This window comes from Carcharhinus amblyrhynchos, unplaced genomic scaffold, assembly GCF_965287045.1.
Source record: "Carcharhinus amblyrhynchos unplaced genomic scaffold, sCarAmb.v2.hapA scaffold_744, whole genome shotgun sequence".
Classification (NCBI taxonomy): Eukaryota; Metazoa; Chordata; class Chondrichthyes; order Carcharhiniformes; family Carcharhinidae; genus Carcharhinus; species Carcharhinus amblyrhynchos.
The window spans coordinates 1-19,579 of NW_027650484.1; the positions used below are offsets into that span (position 1 = coordinate 1).

At 47.2% G+C, this 19,579-nt stretch overlaps 1 protein-coding gene across 1 annotated transcript in view; it reads right to left on the bottom strand.

The window, feature by feature from the left end:
* Window positions 1-466: 466 nt before the first annotated feature.
* LOC145340047 (maestro heat-like repeat-containing protein family member 1) overlaps window positions 467-19,579 on the bottom strand; it is a 67,437-nt gene continuing 48,324 nt past the window's right edge. Inside the window, exons 20-27 of the mRNA XM_080184465.1 lie at window positions 18,847-18,966; window positions 18,160-18,282; window positions 12,602-12,748; window positions 11,795-11,821; window positions 10,264-10,386; window positions 2,860-2,939; window positions 962-1,097; window positions 467-849 (exon numbers count right to left, since the gene is read on the bottom strand). Coding sequence (XP_080040591.1) covers window positions 697-849; window positions 962-1,097; window positions 2,860-2,939; window positions 10,264-10,386; window positions 11,795-11,821; window positions 12,602-12,748; window positions 18,160-18,282; window positions 18,847-18,966 — 909 coding nt within the window. The 3' untranslated portion in view covers window positions 467-696. The remainder of the gene's footprint in view (window positions 850-961; window positions 1,098-2,859; window positions 2,940-10,263; window positions 10,387-11,794; window positions 11,822-12,601; window positions 12,749-18,159; window positions 18,283-18,846; window positions 18,967-19,579) is intronic.

The window sequence follows — 19,579 nt, forward strand, 5'->3', positions numbered from 1 at the left end:
TAGAGTTAAATTTAAAATGCTTCATGATGATAGACTGGGAATATAACGATCCTTTACCCAAGTTGTGAGCTGGTCATAGGTTTGTGCTGGAATTTTATGCCTCACCCACCCAAGGCTGGTAAGATCCCACCCGAGGCCAACAGAGAATACCGTTCTGCGACCCTCGGAATCAGGGCGAGCATGCTGGTAAAAAATCCAGCTTTGGTATCCAGAGTTTCTGGAGATGTTAAATTTCTAACGAGATTAGATGTTTGAGGTCCACATGCTGTGAACAGAATGATCTTTTTCTTATCTTTGTGTGTAATTTCATTGGCGGAAAAAGAAATAACAGAGTTTTTCAATACACTGAGTCCAGCATCGAGTCTCTGGGTCAAAAAGGCTGATTTTCCCAAAAAGGGGCAGGATGTTCTATATAAAATCGGCTGACCTTTCTCCCCTCGCTACTGTCCCACTTAACCTCATTGCCAGTGTAATAACAGTGAGACAAGTGAAAATAACAGAACTGTTTATCTGAACCAAATTTGTACAAGGGGTGAAGAGGATGATAACCACCTTACTCTTCTCTCCCAGGGGGCCAGCAGCCCCCATGGTCTCAGACCCGTGCTCAACCACTGCGTTGCACACTCTGCTGTGTTTCCACGTGCTGTCAGAAATCACAAATCGTTCCCCTTTCCTCAGTGGATGGGGCAGGAATCTTCAGTCCGGACCCAGTAAATTCAATTTCAGCTTCTCCCACCCACCTCCTTCCTTTACCTTAAAGACCACCTGGAGGCCGTCTGGACTGATGTCCTGGATAAGGATCTGTTTCAGAAGCTCCTGCAGTGCACACAGCGTCTCCATGTACAGGATCTGACAAGAGAAACCAACACAGGTTAAAGTTTATCCTCTGCTGGCTCACTGAACCCCCCCCCGAGATCAGAGAATAGGAGTGGTCACAGAACTATCCGCTATCCCCGATTACCTCTCTCTCCTTCACATCCATACCGCTCTCCTCTTTATTCTTGTCAATTCCCAGAGGCGGAAGTCCAAACACGCTGTCCAGGCAGGTTTTAATCAGCTCAAACAGGTCGGCCTCACTCAGTACAGGATCCAGTTTCCTGAACCTCAGGTCAAGGAGAACAGGAGAGATGGATTAGGGTGGTACGGTGGCACAGTGGTTAGCACTGCTGCCCCACAGCGCCAGGGACCCAGGTTCAATTCCCGGCTCGGGTCACTGTCTGTAGAGTTTGCATGTTCTCCCCGTGTCTGCGTGAGTTTCCTCAGGTTTCCTCACACAATGGAGTTGAATTTAAACAAATTGGAGTTTAATTTAGACAAATGTGAGGTAATGCATTTTAGTAGATTGAACCAGGGCAGGACTTACTCAGTTAATGGTAGGGCGTTGGGGAGAGTTACAGAACAAAGAGATCTAGGGGTACATGTTCATAGCTCCTTGAAAGTGGAGTCACAGGTGGACAGAGTGGTGAAGAAGGTATTCAGCATGTTTGGTTTCATTGGTCAGAACATTGAGTACAGGAGTTGGGACATCTTGTTGAAGTTGTACAAGACATTGGGAAGGCCACACTTGGAATACCCCCACAACTTGCGTGGACTTGCAAAATCTCACGTACTGTCCTGTCTGGAAACAATACACATCTTTTTAACCTGTGCTTAATGCTCTCTTCACTCACACTGTCTGTACCTTTAAGACTTGATTAGCTGTAAAGACTCACATTCCAATCATCGTTCATGTAAACCCCACCGACCACCCCCCGCCCAAACCCCACCGACCACCCCCCCCGCCGCCCAAACCCCACCGACCACCCCCCCGCCCAAACCCCACCGACCACCCCCCCCCGCCGCCCAAACCCCACCGACCACCCCCCCCGCCGCCCAAACCCCACCGACCACCCCGCCCGCCCCCCAAACCCCACCGACCCCCCCCGCCCGCCACCCAAACCCCACCGACCCCCCCCGCCCAAACCCACCGACCCCCGCCCGCCACCCAAACCCCACCGACCCCCCCGCCCAAACCCCACCGACCCCCCCCGCCCAACCCCACCGACCCCCCCGCCCCAAACCCCACCGACCCCCCGCCCGCCACCCAAACCCCACCGACCCACCCGCCCGCCACCCAAACCCCACCGACCCACCCGCCCGCCACCCAAACCCCACCGACCCCCCCGCCCGCCACCCAAACCCCACCCACCCGCCACCCAAACCCCACCGACCCCCCCCGCCCGCCACCCAAACCCCACCCGCCCGCCACCCAAACCCCACCCGCCCGCCACCCAAACCCCACCGACCCCCCCCGCCCGCCACCCAAACCCCACCGACCCCCCCGCCCGCCACCCAAACCCCACCGACCCCCCCCGCCCGCCACCCAAACCCCACCCGCCCGCCACCCAAACCCCACCCGCCCGCCACCCAAACCCCACCGACCCCCCGCCGCCCACCCAAACCCCACCGACCCCCCCCGCCCGCCACCCAAACCCCACCGACCCCCCCGCCCGCCACCCAAACCCCACCGACCCCCCGCCCGCCACCCAAACCCCACCGACCCCCCCCGCCCGCCACCCAAACCCCACCGACCCCCCGCCCGCCACCCAAACCCCACCGACCCCCCCGCCCGCACCCAAACCCCACCGACCCCCCCGCCCGCCACCCAAACCCCACCGACCCCCCCCGCCCGCCACCCAAACCCCACCGACCCCGTCTGCCACCCAACCCCACCAACCCCCGCCACCCAAATCACAAATCCCCCCCCCCCGCCCCAACCCGGGCCAAATTCCATGTCCACTAGTCCGAAGCCCAATGACCCCCAAGATGAAAATCCCAAATCCTTCCCCCCCCCACCCATTTTCAGAGCTGAAAGGATACAGCAGATGGGAGCAGGTGATCATGGCCTGCTGTCGGATAGGAGTTCGCAAAACATCCATCGTCTCCAACTTGATCAAATCCTGCATTGCAAAGCAAGGCGGAAAAGATTAACATAGCAACAGGCAGAATCGTCCAACCAGCCAGCATGCGGCACACTGTGTGACACGCGGCAAGTGCACTTTGTGCTGTTTAACAAACGGTGAGTGCCGTGTCTGTACTGCAGGGATCAGGTTAAAGGAGGATGAGCAGCTAGGAGCTAAATCAAAAAGCAGAATCTAAGATCACAATCTCTGGACACTGCCCAAGCCAAACTGCTGCTGGATAAATCCGGTCTGAGGGGCAAATGCGAGGCTAGGTTAGTGTGGGAGGAATGGGATTCGATTCATTAGGAACTGCAACAGGGCTGGAGACAGTGGGAGTTGTACCACTGCGATGGTCTTCACATGAACCGTGCTGGGAGTTGTCTTCTGCTGAAGGATAAAGCTAGCGTGGTGGAGAGGGCTTTAACTGAAGAGTGGGAGCAAGAAACCTATGGCTTGGGAAGATGCAATAAATTAAACAGAGCAGGCAAGGCATAAGGGCCTGAGAGTCTCACAGCAGGAAAGAACAGACACTGCAAAATAAGTAAAAATACTGAACCACAAACTCTAACTGAATTCACGCAGCATTCATGATAAAACAAATAAATTGACAGAGCAACTAGATATAAATAGATGATCTGATAGGCAACACAGAGACATGGCTGCAAGGTGAGAGAGGTTGCAACCTGATTACTGAAGGGAACACAGCATTGAGGAAGGACAGGAAACTAGGAGAAGACGGAGGGGTGGCTCTGTTAAATAATAATGGTATCAACGTAATAGAGAGAGAGAGAGAGAGAGAGGATTTTAATTCTGGAGATTGAAAGTAGATGAGGAATTGTAAAAGAAAGAAGTCATAAATTCATAAGACAAAGAAGCAGATTTAGGCCATTCGGCCCATCCAGTCCACTCCACCTTTTGATCTTGGCTGATATGCTCATCCCCATTTTCCTGCCTTCTCCCTTCAACCCATTACCAATTAAAAATGTCTAAATCCTCCTTAAATTTACTCATGTCCCAGCATCCACCGCACTTTGGGGTAGCAAATTCAACAGTTTCACAACCCTTTGGGAGAAGTAGTTTTTCCTCAACTCTGTTTTAAATTTGTTACCCCTTACCTCTCGTCCTAGAATGCCCAGTGGGAACGGTCTACAGGCCCCTCAAAACTAACTACAAGCTAGCAAAAAGTGTACAGGAAGAAATATTGGGGCTTGTGATAAAGAGCTGGCAGAGTTCAAGGGTGACTTTAATCTACGTATAAACTGGAAAAATCAGATTGGCAGTAGTAGCCTTGATGAGAAGTTTATAGGATATTTTTGAGATAGTTTCTTAGAGCAGTGCATTCTGGAACTATCCAGGGAGCAGGTTGTATTATATTTGATATTGTGTAATATTACAGGATTAAGGGGTGGCACAGTGGTTAGCATTGCTGCCTCACAGGGCCTGGTTCAATTCCCAGCTTGGGTCACTGTCTGTGTGGAGGTTGTACGTTCTCCCCGTGTCTGAGTGGGTTTCCTCCGGGTGCTCCAGTTTCCTCCCACAGTCTGAAAGATGTGCGGGTTAGGTGCATTGACCCTTAGTGTCAGGGGGATTAACAAGGTAAGTATGTGGGGTTATGGGGATAAGGTCTGGGTGGGATTGTGGCCGGTGCAGACTCAATGAGCCAAATGGCCTCTTTCTGCACTGTAGGGATTCTATTCTATGAATTAATGATCTCAGAAGAGACATCCTTAGGTAGCAGTGACCACAATATGATTGAATTTTATATTCAGGTTGAAAGGAAAAAGAATGGGTCTAAAACTAGTATTTTAAATGAGGGCAACTACGTGGGCATGAAAGCTGGGATTACAGCAACTTCATTCCAACTATAAACAGAAGATCGAAAGGGATGGGGGGGGACCCCACCATCAGGGGTTGACTAAGGAAGTTAAGCAAAGCAGCAAACTTATGGAAAAAAGAACATAACGGTGCAAAGATAAACAGCAGGTCAGATGATTGGTCAGAATGTGAAGGACGTCAGAGAATGACTAAAATGTTAATAAGCAGGAAGAAATGAGAGTGGGAGAGGAAGCTAACTGAAAATGTAAAAACCGATAGCAAGAGTTTCCACAGGAATTTAAAAAGAAAAGACTGAATGCTGGTTCTCTAGACAGTGAGAATAGGAAGTTAATAGTGATAATAAGGAAATAGTGGATGAATTGAACAAATTTTATTTCTGTCTTCAGTACAGAGGGTATAAATACATCGCAGTAATAGCTGTAAATCAGGCAGAAGGGAGAGGGGAATTTAGTGAAATTACAGTAAAGTATATTTATTAGTCACAAGGCTGCACTAAAATAACACTGCAATGAAGCTACTGTGAAAATCCCCTAGTCGTCACACTCTGGCACCCTCACCAGGTACACTGACGGGGAATTTAGCATGGCCAACGCACCTAACCTCTGACTGTGGGAGCAAACCAGAGCACCTAGAGGAAACAGACACGGAGAGAACATAAGAACTAGGAGCAGGAGTAGGCCATCTAGCCCTTCGAGCCTGCCCCGCCATTCAATAAGATCATGGCTGATCTGAAGTGGATCAGTTCCACTTTCCCGCCCTCTCCCCATAACCCTTAATTCCCTTGTCTATCAGAAACCTATCTACCCGTGACTTAAATATATTTAGCGAGGTAGCCTCCACCACTTCAATGGGCAGAGAATTCCAGAGATTCACCACCCTTTGAGTGAAGAAGTTCCTCCTCAACTCCGATCTAAACTGCACCCCCCCCCCCCCCCCCCCCCCATCTTGAGGCTGTGCCCTCTAGTCCTGCTATCCTTTCTAAGCAGGAAGAATATCTCTACCTCTACCCTATCCATCCCTTTCATTATCTTATACGTCTCTATAAGATCCCCCCTCCGCCTTCTAAACTCCAACGACTACAGACCCAGTCTATTTAGTCTCTTTTCATAGGCCAACCCCCTCATCTCCAGTGTCAGCCTAGTGAACCTCCTCTGCACTCTCTCCAAGGCCAATGTATCTTTCCGCAAGTGCAGCAACCAAAACTGCACACAGTACTCCAGCTGCGGCCTCACCAGTACCCTGTACAGTTGCAGCAAGACCTCCCTACTTTTATATTCTACCCCCCTCAAGAGAACACAAACTCCACACAGACAGTGAGCCCAAACTGGGAATCAAACCCGGGTCCCTGGTGCTGTGAGGAGTAGTGCTAACCACTGTGCCGCCCCCATGTCTAGGGAAGTGATAATATGCAAATTGATGGAGCTGCAGCTGACACATCTCCAGGTCCTCATCCCAGGAATTTTAAAGAGGTGGAGTTCTTGTAAGGAGTGACATACACTGAGGGTAAAAGGGAACAGGTGGATGTACTGTACTTGGTATATAAAGTGACATATTAAAGGCTATTGAATACAGGGACACCATTTAGGATGGAGGTGAGGAGACATTTCTTCACCCAAAGAGTGGTGAGCCTTTGGAATTCATTAACACAAAGTAGTTGATGCCAAAACATTGAATATATTCAAGAGGCAGCTGGATATAGCATTTGGGGTGAATTGGATCAAAGGTTGTGGGGAGAAAGCAGGATTAGGCTAGTGAGTTGGATGATCAACCATGATCGTAATGAATGGCGGAGCAGGCTCGAAGGGCTGAATGGCCTCTTCCTGCTCCTATGTTTCTATCCAGGAAAGTAATGGCTTCTGGTATGCTGAGAAATAGGAAAGGTATGACCACATTAATGGGGTTGTGTTATAGACCACCCAATAGTCAGAGAGAATTGGAGGAGCAAATCTGCAGAGAGATTGCAGACAACTGTCGGAAACAAAGTTGTGATAGTCGGGGATTTTAATTTTCCACATATAGATTGGGATTCCCATACTGTTAAAGGTCTAGACGGGGTGGAGTTTGTAAAATGTGTTCAGGAAAATCTTCTGAATCAATATATAGAGGCACTAACTAGCGGTATTAGATCTCCTATCAGGAAATGAGTTAGGGCAAGTGATGAAGTGTGTGTAGTGGTTCCAGTGATCATAACACCATTAGTTTCAACTTGATCATGGATAAAGATAGATCTGGTCCTCGGGTTGAGGCTCTGAACTGGAAAAAGCCCAAATTTGAAGAAATGAAAACCATCTAAAAAGCATGGATTGGGACAGGCTGTTCTCTGGCAAGGATGTGATTGGTAAGTGGGAGGCCTTCAAAGGAGAAATTTTGAGAGCGCAGAGTTTGTATGTTCCTGTCAGGATTAAAGGCAAAGCAAATAAGAATAAGGAACCTTGGTTCTCGAGGGATATTGCAACTCTGATGAAGGAGAGAGAGATGTATGACACGTACAGGCAACAAGGAACAAATAAGATGCTTGAGGAGTATAAAAAGTGCAAGAAACTACTTAAGGAGGAAATCAGGAGGGCTAAAAGAAGCCGTGAGGTTGCTTTGGCAGTCAAGGTGAAGGATAATCCTAAGAGCTTCGACAGGTGTATTAAGAACAAAAGGATAGTAAGGGATAAAATTGGCCCTCTTGAAGATCAGAGTGGTCAGCTATGTATGGAACCAAAAGAAATGAGGGAGATATTAAATGGGTTTTTTGCATCCATATTTACTAAGGGAACTGGCATAGAGTCTACGGAAATAAGGCAAACAAGGAGGGAGGTCATGGGACCTATACAGATTAAAGGGGAGGAGATTCTTGCTGACTTGAGGCAAATCAGAGTAGATAAATCTCCAGGACCGGACAGGGTGTTCCCACGGACCTTGAAGGAGACTAGCGTTGAAATTGCAGGGGCCCTGGCAGATATATTTAAAATGTCGGTATCCACGAGCAAGGTGCTGGGTGATTGGAGGATAGCTCATGTTGTTCCATTGTTTAAAAAAGGCTCAAAAAGGTAATCCGGGAAATTATAGGCCAGTAAGCTTGACGTCAGTAGTAGGTAAATTATTGGAAGGAGTACCGAAAGACAGGATCTACAAATACTTGGATAAACAGGGACTTATTAGGGAGAGTCAACATGGCTTTGTGCATGGTAGGTCCTATTTAACCAATCTATTAGAGTTTTTCAAGGAGGTTACTAGGAAAGTGAACGAAGGGAAGGCGGTGGATGTTGTCTGCACGGACTTCAGTAAAGCCTTTGACAAGGTCCCTCAGGGGAGGTTAGTTAGGAAGGTTCAGTCGCTAGGTATTCATGGAGGGGTAGTAAATTGGATTAGACACTGGCTCAATGGAAGAAGCCAGAGAGTGGTAGCGGAGGATTGCTTCTCTGAGTGGAGGCCTGTGACTACTGGTGTAGGGATTTAATCAACGATCTGGATGATAATGTGGTAAAATTGCATCAGCAAATTTGCTGATGATACAAAGATTGGAGGTGTAGTGGAGAGTGAGGAAGGTTTTCAAAGCTTGCACAGGGATTTGGACCAACTAGAAAAATGGGCTGAAAAATGGCAGATGGAGTTTAATGCAGACAAGTGTGAGGTATTGCACTTTGGAAGGAAAAACCAAGGTAGAACATACATTGTAAATGGTAGGACACTGAAGAGTGTAGTAAAACAGAGGGATTTGGGAGTACAGATAAACAATTCCCTGAAGGTGGTGTCACAGGTATATAGGGTCGTAAAGAGTGCTTTTGGAACATTGGCCTTTATAAATCAAAGTATTGAGTATAAGAGTTGGAATGTTATGGTGAGGTTGTATAAGACATTGGTGAGGCCGAATTTAGAGTATTGTGTGCAGTTTTGGTCACCTAATTACAGGAAGGATATTAATAAGGTTGAAAGAGTGTGGAGAAGGTTTACAAGGATGTTGCCAGGACTTGAGAAACTGATGAGGGGAGATTTGATAGAGGTGTATAAAATTATGATGCGTATAAATAGACTGAATGCAAGCAGGCTTTTTCCACTGAGGCTAGGGGAGAAAAAAAACCAGAGGACATGGGTTAAGGGGGAAGGGAGAAGTTTGAAAAGGGAATATTAGGGACGGCTTCTTCACACAGAGCACTGGGAGTGTGGAATGAGCTGCCGGATGAAGTAGTGAATGCGGGCTCACTTAACATTTAAGACAACAGATTCATTTAAGTATTTAACGTTTAAGTTGAGAGATTCTTTCTTTGAGAGAAAGGAAACCAGAACTAGAGGGCACAGCCTCAAAATGAGGGTGGGGTACGTTTAGAAGAGTTGAGGAGGAACTTCTTCACTCAAAGGGTGGTGAATCTCTGGAATACGCCGCCCATTGAAGTGGTGGAGACTACCTCGCTAAATATATTTAAGTCACAGGTAGATAGATTTCTGATAGACGAGGGAATTAAGGGTTATGGGGAGAAAGTGGGAAAGTGGAACTGATCCACTCCAGATCAGCCATGATCTTATTGAATGGCAGGGCAGGCTCGAAGGAGCAGGAGTAGGCCATCTAGCCCTGATTCTTATGTAAGAAAAGTCTGGACAGGCACATGGATGAGAGGAGTGTGGAGGGATATGGTCCAGGTGCAGGTCAGTGGGACTAGGCAGAAAAATGGTTTGGCACAGCCAAGAAGGGCCAAAGGGCCTGTTTCTGTGCTGTAATGTTCTATGGTATAGATAATAACGTATTAGAATGAATAGAAGATTGGCTGGCAGAAAATACAGTGTGCATAAATGGGTCACTTCCTGATTGGCAGAATGTGATGAGTAGAATCGCCCAGGGTCTGTGCCTCAACCTTTTACAATTTAACTCAATGACATGGATAAAGGGAGTGAAGTCCTGACAGATAGATAAATGTGCAAATGACACACAAAGATAGGTAGGAAAGTACGCAGTGAAGAGGACATAGGGAGATTGCAGATAGATAGGTAGGCTGAGTGAGTGAGAAAATTTTAACAGATGGACTACAATGTGGGAAAATGTCTCAGCCTCAGGAGGCAGTGGAGGTGGGAGTCACTGAATATTTCCAAGGCAGAGGCAGATAAATTCTTGTTAGGTTAGGGGATCAAAGATTATCGGGGCATAGGAGGGAATCTGGAATTCGAAACACAAATGGATCTTACTAAATGGCAGAGCAGACTCGAGGGGCCGAACGGCCTAATCCTGCTCTTAATTCATATGTATGTTCTGAGGAGGAAGTCGGGAGAGGAGCAGGCGAACGGCAGGAAAGCAGACAGCATTACTACGTCAGAAAGAGGATTTTTATGCCAATTAGGTTAAGGCATCAATGTAAAATTTCTGTTTCAGCGATGGGAAAGTCCTTTCTGATTTACACATCCTCCTGCCTGCAGTCAGGAGCCCATTAATGAGGGACTGCCAGATACCACAGCATGACAAAGCCCTGCATCTCTGATAGCTCTCACACACTCGCTCTTCACTCACCTGCATGTACATCAGCAGCTCTCCCTTGCGATTGAAGTTAAAGGAATGATTGTTTTCGTTGGCACAGATTGCCCTGGCAACCAGCGAGATGGTCTTCATCAGACTGAGTTTAATGGTCAGGTCCTGATGCAGCAGAAAGATCACAACCGGGAGGTCAATAAACACCAGCCAATGGTTAGAGCAGCAGCCATGGAGTTACCCGCAGGAGAGACAGGTTAGTGAGGCGAGTGGGAGAGTCAGTGAGAGCTCGGTGCAGTAATTACCACAGGAATAGGGTGCCCAGACCGGCACTTCCAGCTCAAAGGGGAAATACAGAAATCAGAGTGAAGATCCCATTCCCGAGGCTCATGGAATTCAGGCCAAAACTTCTGTACAGTGCTGAGGGAGTGCTGCGCCGCACCAGAGGGTCAGTGCTAAGGGAGCGCCGCGCCGTCAGCAGTGTGTCTTCTGGATGAAACATTTATCAATAATCAACAACAGTCCCTTAACTGGTTTAAGACAGTGTTGATTGCGGGATCTGGCTGTGTACCCCATATTCCAACAGTGACTACATTTCAAAAGGATTTTATTGGCTGTGAGATGCTCTCGGACATCCTGAGGTGCTGAAGGGTGCTATATAAATGTAATCCAACAAAACAAAATGCTGATTTTGAACACCTCTAAAATCCTCCCATTAACCTTCAGTGCTCCAAGGCAACAATCCCACTGCCTTGGCTTTTGATGGTTGGGAGGGGGTGCTGTTAGAACCCAATTGTTTGTTGGAGGGGGAGGAGGAGTTGGGGCACAATGGACCAAATGGCTTCCTGTCCAAGACTCAATGAGACCCGGGAATGGGAGTGGAACATGGACACTGGAAAAGGCAAAACCGAGATGGGCATTTCTTCCTTCTTTCCAGGAGGATCCAAGAATCATGCTGTAAAGTGGGGGAAGAGGGAGTTTGGGGGGGGTGCAGGGTGAAAGAGGGAGGGTTGGAGAAGAGGGGCTGGGGGGAGCGGGGATAACAATGGGTGAGAGGCACCAGTCAGTTGTTTGGCCTCCCATTACACCTTCCAAAAATGGACCAAATGGTCTCCATTTGCCCCTTTAACTTCTAAGGGGCTGAATGGCATTCTGGGCCTGGGTGGGATTGTGGTCAGTGGAGATTTGATGGGCAGAATGGCCTCCTCCTACTGTGTTAGGATTCTATGATTCCTGCCATCGTCTCAGGCACTGTTGAAGGTTCTCTTAGAATACAATTGGGTAGGGGATGAGACCAATGGGCACCTTGTTTTCTACTTCCAGAATGTTCTGTTTTGAACTTTGACCCTTCAGGCAGATTCGGTAATGATCACACAGGGGTCATGGGTCAGGCGGATGCTCTGAGTGCAGCAGTGCACACTGAGCTCAGGGAATTCCAATGGGACAGAGCCCGGGATTTTACACAGAGATTAGCTAGATTGAGAAAGAGACAGAGCGAGACCGATACCCTCCACCGGGTGAGGTCAGGAGAGGGGGAAAGAGAGCAAACAGCAGGTCAGGGCATCTCCTTTACCTTGGTCTCAACTTTAATCCCCAGAACCTGTGAGACAAGTGAAAGCAAATCAGAAAATCCCCAAACATTTCCTCATAACCCGATAACTAAATAACCTAACACTCAGATCCCCATCAAACACTCCCAGGACAGGTACAGCACGGGGTTAGATACAGAGTAAAGCTCCCTCTGCACTGTCCCCATCAAACACTCCCAGGACAGGTACAGCACGGGGTTAGATACAGAGTAAAGCTCCCTCTGCACTGTCCCCATCAAACACTCCCAGGACAGGTACAGCACGGGGTTAGATACAGAGTAAAGCTCCCTCTACACTGTCCCCCCATCAAACACTCCCAGGACAGGTACAGCACGGGGTTAGATACAGAGTAAAGCTCCCTCTACACTGTCCCCCCATCAAACACTCCCAGGACAGGTACAGCACAGGGTTAGATACAGAGTAAAGCTCCCTCTACACCGTCCCCCATCAAACACTCCCAGGACAGGTACAGCACGGGGTTAGATACAGAGTAAAGCTCCCTCTACACTGTCCCCATCAAACACTCCCAGGACAGGTACAGCACGGGGTTAGATACAGAGTAAAGCTCCCTCTGATAATGCTTTGCATTGGGACATCTCCAGCCTGACAATCACTGTGTGGACACCTGTAACAATCAGAATCTCCAGCAATATTCCTGCCCAAGAACAGAAAAAATCCTTCCCCTCTCTCTCCCTGTCCAAAGTCTCCCAACTGCATCAGTTTATCTACTCCGGGGGGAAGGGATTGTTGGAGTTGGTGTCACACACTTTGTGGTCTTCCCAGCTTCTTACCTTAGTATTGAAGTGGTTGAGGACTGGTTTGATGATATCTTTTTCAATCCGAGCTAGAATCAGTTCCTCAGGAGCGTAGAGTGTCAGGAACCCGTAACAAAGGATCAACGTACTCTTCGCTTTCTCCACATCAACATCCGACTTGTCCTGAGGATCCAATCAAAGAACCAGTTCCATTACACAGCGGGTCTGCACTTCCTGCTCAGAGGCCCAACAAACCCCCCCCCGACCCACATCGAGGCAGGCTCAGCACCCCCGAGGGAGGGTGGGTCAACACCGAGGGAGTGCTGCAGTGTTGAAAAGTTGGTACTTTGGGAGCGCTGAGGTTGGAGAGCACTCAGAGGGAGAGAGTGTGTGATTACTGTGCACATTGATACCAATCACATTGGGAGGTAGGGGGATAGAGTCCACTTCACAGAGTTCCAGGAGGGAGGATGGAAATTGACAACCAGGATCTGGGAAGCAGGAATGGGCTGCTACCCTACATGAGTAAGGGCTGAACTCAGGGGGATACAGCAGCCAAAGGTGTGGCTGCAGAGATAGTGCAGGAAGGGGGCTTTGAGGTTGTTGGCTCACAGAGTGGCTCTGGAGGAAATGGGACCCTGGACAGATTGGGTAGATTGCACCTGAATAAATAGTTCCCTATTGGGTGGGGGAGGTGCAATTTCCTCATGTTTTGGAGCGAGAGGTGGAGATAGGGCAGAATGGGGAGGGGGCAGTACCAGGCCATTTGGTGTTGTCGGAGGGACAGCGGTGACATGCGATTTGGGGGTGCCACAGGAGGTGAGGGAGAGCTGTGGACATCTGGCTCGCTGAGCTGAGAGACTGGGGTTTTTACATGAACAAAGACCCATCCATTCACCTGGGTATTTGGGGGCATCAGCCCTCAAAGATGGGTCAAAGAACAGTACAGCACAGTAAACAGGCCCTTCGGCCCTCCAAGACTGTGCCACTCATTGGTCCAACTAGACCATTCGTTTGTATCCCTCCATTCCCAGTCTGTTCATGTGACCAGTGTGTCTGTCCCCACCACCCTACTTGGCAGTGCATTCCAGGCCCCTACCACCCTCTAAAAACAAAATCCCTCTGATACCTGAGTTATACCTCACCCCTCTCAGCTTGAACCTGTGACCCCTCATGATCGTCACCTCCGACCTGGGAAAAAAGCTGCCCACTGTTCACCCTATCTATACCCTTCATAATCTTATACACCTCTATTCGGTCTCCCCTCATTCTCCGTCTTTCCTGGGAGAACAAACCCAGTTTACCCAATCTCTCCTCATAGCTAAAACCCTCCATACCAGGCAACATCCTGGTAAACCTCCTCTGCACTCTCTCCAAAGCCTCTACGTCCTTCTGGCAGTGTCAGACTCGCCAGGTGAGGATTTAAAGGGACCTCACCCCATTAGCTAGAGTTCTGCGGCAGCCATTGTGTCCTCGGAGTTCATAAGCCACAGTTTGGGGAAGCCCTGATTAAAAGAAGTGCTGGATGTAATGTCCTAACTGCGTTAAGGGTTTGTGGGTTTTAACAAAAAGATGTGGATTGCACACATACATTCAAACTAACAACAACAGATTTATTCCAAGATCTCTTGCCTGTACAGACTACAAACTGAAACTAAAACAACAGCCTGTGCAACACCCTGCTGACATCACCATCAAATCATTAGCTCCAAAGTTATCAGCTCTTAAAGCAATCTGCAACTATTTACATAAATAATATCCGTACCTTTTACTTTTGTGGTCATGATGACAAATCACTACAACGTTATACACAGAATCAACGATACTCTAGTCACATTACTATGCATAATTAATCATTCTACACTGTCAATAAGAAAATCAATGAGGAGGGTGTATGATCCTCTTTGCTCGTATACGTCATTCTGGAATTTGGCTGTCCTGGACCCGAGTAGTATGATTTGGAACTCTAGTAGACAATTCTTCTCTTGGAACTAATTCTGCATCATTCTCTCACGGTATAATAGCAAAGACAATTATCAGACAACTCAGATTCAACTAAGTCTTTGTAGTAGTATTCACAACACTAGGGACTAAAAAAATTGGTACTTCTGGAGACGATTTGGAGACATAATCTTGAGATTACTATAACTGGTCGGCATGGCATCACCTAATTAGTTTCTCTTTGATTAGAACCGGGTAAGAAAATGGACTTGTTTTTGCTAAAACTGGTACTCATTTCTCACTCTTGGCACAATTATCTGCTAACGCTCAAACTCCTTGTTGAAATGTGTTGTTTTGCCTTCACTTCTTGTCTTAACAATTTGAGATTGTTGTTGACACTGCTATCTATGAAGTTTCCAGAGGTGATAACAATCCAATTGTAGCTCTCAACTTTCTCTTCAAGAGTAATATTGCAGGTGAACTTTGGGTAGTCACATGAGTAGTGTTTCTATAAGATGCCAGCTTGATGACAAACCTTGCTCTTTTGAAACTTTAAAGAATGTTTCGAGGATTGTATGATTCTTTCAGCTGGTCCACTGGTTGATGGATGAAAGTGTGGAAGACTATTAGGCTTCGTCTCAAGTTTCACTTGAACTCCCTTCATTGGTCCAAGTGTCTCTTCAAATACACTCTATTTGTCCAGAAGATGTGTGGCATGATTGGCATTGACAAACCTGTTGACAGTACTCCAGTTAAGTTTCATCTTCTCCAACCACCATCTCCCAAATGTGGTCCATGGAAAATTATCATGGACCACACGGAGAGGCAACTCTGCTGTCCGTTCACTCAACTCTACATTGTACCATTAAAAAATTACATTGTGGTCAATCTCGTCTGTTATATATCCTCAAAATCACACCAGCTGGTTTTAAAGGAAGATGTTGGTGTGTACTCTCAGGAATTAAAGACAGGAACACCAACATCAAACTCCATCCTAATAGATTGTTCACTGAACTTCAGAATCACCCAGAATCTGTGTCAGTCATGGCTAAGACATTCAGCTCTTCATTACATTTCTGGACATTCTCTTCTTCACAGTCACAGTTCTTTTCTTCTATGTTGTAAATTCTTTGAAGGTACCCAGATTCCTCTTCTGAATATTCTTCAGGGGCAGCTGCTCTAGCCCAACAAGTTTTTGCAATGTGACCCAAATTCACCACAAATCTTGCAGTGACTATCCTTGCTCCAGCATTCACTTGCTGAATGGTCCATATTGTCACATCACTGACGTGCTGGTTGCCATGTTGATTTCTTATGGGCAGTTCCCAACGTGTGGATCTTCATTCTTGCACCAAATTGTGAAGCCTCTTTAGCACCCAGTTCCATTGACACTGCGATTTCTACAGCTGTCTTAAAGTCAAAGCATGTTCAGTAAGCAAACTTCTTTGGATAGCCTTATTTTGAAGGCCACAAACTAGACAATCCCAAAGGGTATCTTCTAATGACTCAAACTCACAATGGCGTGCTAGCCATTTTAAAAAATTCATTGGAAGGACACAGGCATCGCTGGCTGGCCAGGGTTTATTACCCATCCCTAGCTGCCCTCGGAGAACAGCTGAGAATCAACCACGTTGCTATGGCTCTGGAGTGACATGTGGGCCAGACTGGGTAAGGATGGCAGATCTCCTTCCCTAAAGGACATTAGTGAACCAGATGGGTTTTTTCAACAATGGTTTCATGGTCATCAGTGGATTCTTAATTCCAGATTTTTTTTTTATTGAATTCAAATTCCACCACCTGCCGTGGCAGGATTTGAACCCGGGTCCCCAGAACGTTAGCTGAGTTTCTGGATTACTAGTCTAGTGATAATACCACTAGGCCATCATCTCCCCCTCGTTGGAGGTTGCCACAAACTGAACAATGTTTTCACCTTCCATTGGATTCCTTTGCTGGAACCTGAACCATTCTGCAATAATCACTGGCTTTGGAGAGTAATCCCATCAAGAATCTTTGTGAAGTCTTTGTCAGATTTGGTTTCTGGCCTTGTTATAAGAACCAAACAGCTTTTTCTCAGCAAACTGTGCTGAGAAAAGCTGGCACAAGCAACTTGTTTGCAATCTTATTTGATTGTACAAAACGTCACAGGAATTCATCCCTATTTTTTCATTTTCTTCATTGACAGGACTCAGGGATCCTCATCAATGCATCATTTCTCTGCGGGCACTGGCAACTCGAGACTGCTGTGTATAGAACATAGAACACTACAGCACAAACAGGCCCTTCAAGTTGCGCTGATCATATCCATACCTACCAGGCCATAGCTCTATCTGTAACTCTCAATCCCATTAAATCCCATGTACGCATCCAGAAGTCTCTTAAAAGACCCCAGTGAGTTCGCCTCTACCATCACCGATATTTTTTAAATTGCTGTCTTCCCAGTGCTCCCTGGAGAACATTAATTTGATGTATTTTGTTTTCAAATGGCCCCAGTCACACAGTAAAGCATTCCTCTTTTCAAAAATGCCAGACACTTCCTGAGATCTCACCCTTCCCTGATCAAGAAAAACTCTTAAAACCACAGAGGGAGCTTTTCCTTATTAGATCTTCCTCCATTGGTACTTCAATGCTGTCATTGCTTCCCTCCAGCTTTCCAATATGCAAAGTGTAAGGAGCCACACTATTTCTATTTTCTACTTAAGACCTTTTCTCGATGAAACAAAATTCTGAGTTGTCACGAATTTTCTTTTTGTAATGTCCTATGTTCGCAATTGTGGGTTTTAAGCAAAAGACTCAAACTATCAACGTTTATTGTAAGAGCTCTTGCCTGTACAGACGACAAATTGAAACTAAATCAGCAGCCTATGTAACACCCTAACAACATCACCTTTAAATCATGTGATCAGCTCTTAAAGCTTTCTGCAACCAATTAAATATATAATACTGGAAAACGCAGGAGGTCTGGCAACCTCCACGGTGGGAAAGAGTTAGCGTTTTGAACCTGAGTCACTCTCCTTCAGAGCTCAGAATCATTATCTCAGAATTTTCACTATGCAGGAGGCGGCCATTCGGCCCATCAAGTCTATTCTGGCTCTCTGAAAGAGCATTCTGCCTTGTTTCACTCCCCTGCCTTATCCTCCATAACCTTGCACATTCTGTCCTTTCAGATAGCAATCCCATTCCCTTTCCAATACCTCAATCGAACCTGCCTCCTCCACCCTCTCAGGAGGTCTGTCTCAGACTCCACCCCGCTCTGGGCAAAAACATTTTCCTGACATCACTTCTACTCCTTTTACCCATTCCAATCTTTTAAAGCTATGCCCTTTAGTTCTTGATGATCACTTGAGAGAGAACAATTTCTCATTATTTACCCTGTCAATACTCTGATGTGATGGGCTGAATGGCCTCATTCCACGCTGTCTTCATTCTATAATTGGCTTGCCTGCGTGTGCGTGGGACAGATACAGGGGGTTGGGAGGAGTTGCATAGCTTGTCAAATCAGAGCTAAGACCCAGTCGTGCGAGTTCCTCATTGGGGGCTCAGGGGTCCTGGCTGATGCTGGGGGAGTACAAGAGCAGGAAGATGGCGGGCTGGTGCAGGAATAGCCAGGTGCAATGAACAGAAAGCTCCCAGCCCCGAGCTCAGGCTGCCCTTACCTTGAGAAGCTGGAAGAGGCTGGGCGACTTTTTCAAGATGTCGGACTTGCCAAAGTCCTCCAGTTTCGCCAGTGTATCGTCCAGGTGAGTCTTAGCACAGAATCCAATGCAGATGGCGACCCCCTACAGCAAGAAACCAAACTCCATCAGATAGAGCAAACTGGCAGTTCTGTCAGGCCCATCTCAGTCTGAGCACATCACAGCAGCACAGTGGGTTAGCACTGCTGCTTCACAGCGCCAGAGACTTAGGTTCAATTCCAGCCTCAGGTGACTGTGTGGAGTTTGCACATTCTCCCCATGTCTGCATGGGTTTCCTTCAGGTGTTCCGGTTTCCTCCCACATCCCTCCAAGCTCCCCTCTGAGTCACACTTGGAAATATATCGCCACGTCTTCACTGTTGCTGGGTCAATATCCTGGAACTCTCTCCCTAACAGCACTGTGGGTGTACCTACACCAATTGGCAGCTCACCGCCACCTTCTCAAAGGCAATGAGCGATGCACAATAAATGTCGGTCTGGCTAGGAATATCCACACTGTCCAGCCCCGGCTGAGAGGCTGGATCGGATCGCAAAGGCTTTCATCCTGAACTGTGTCCCGGGCACTGCCCAGTGAGGGAGGGTCTCCCTCTGCTACCCTGTACCCACCAAGACCATCAGCCGTGGCAGACACTGTTCTGCCTTCTCTCACCTCTCTCTCCAGGGGCTCGGTGTGCCGTACTGTCTGCAGAATCTCCATCAGCTGTTTCCTCACCACATTGATATTCCGACATTGTCGCAGCACCACACCGACACACTTGTACAGGAAGCCCTGTCAGAGTGGGGAAGGAATCCATTAATAACTGACTGGAACCATGGCAACACTCCCCTCTAAACACTGTTGTTCCCTCCCTCAGAATTAACAGCCAAAGAGGAGTACCTCATCCTATAATCTGTAAAAAGTGAGAGAGAAGTGGTGTGACCTGCTCTTCAGCAACTTCTAGTGGTTAAAAATAAATCCCTGACACTCACTCTAAAATCAACACAATTTATTTATCTAACTAACAGTGAACAAATTAACTAAACTATTAACAAACCAAATAAATTCCTTCTATTAACTATTCTCAAATAAAACAAGATTCTAATGGTATGCTGTTCAAATAAATACAATTCCCACTCATTAACAAAATAAATTGAGTTCTCTCTAAATTACAACCAGGTTTTGTATCTTCTGGAATATTCTGGACCTTCTCTGTTGATTTTTCTGTCTGGAACTTCTTTCTTCTTTGGGACCTTTGCTATTTAGATGGTGTTTCCTCTAAGACACAGATGAAGCTATGAGACCTTGATTCTCTATTTATCTCAAGATAAAGGCAAGACATCACAGGGAGCAACAAGGACTGGACGTGAGCTGAAAAAAAAGTGGTAGAGCACAAAGAAATGGG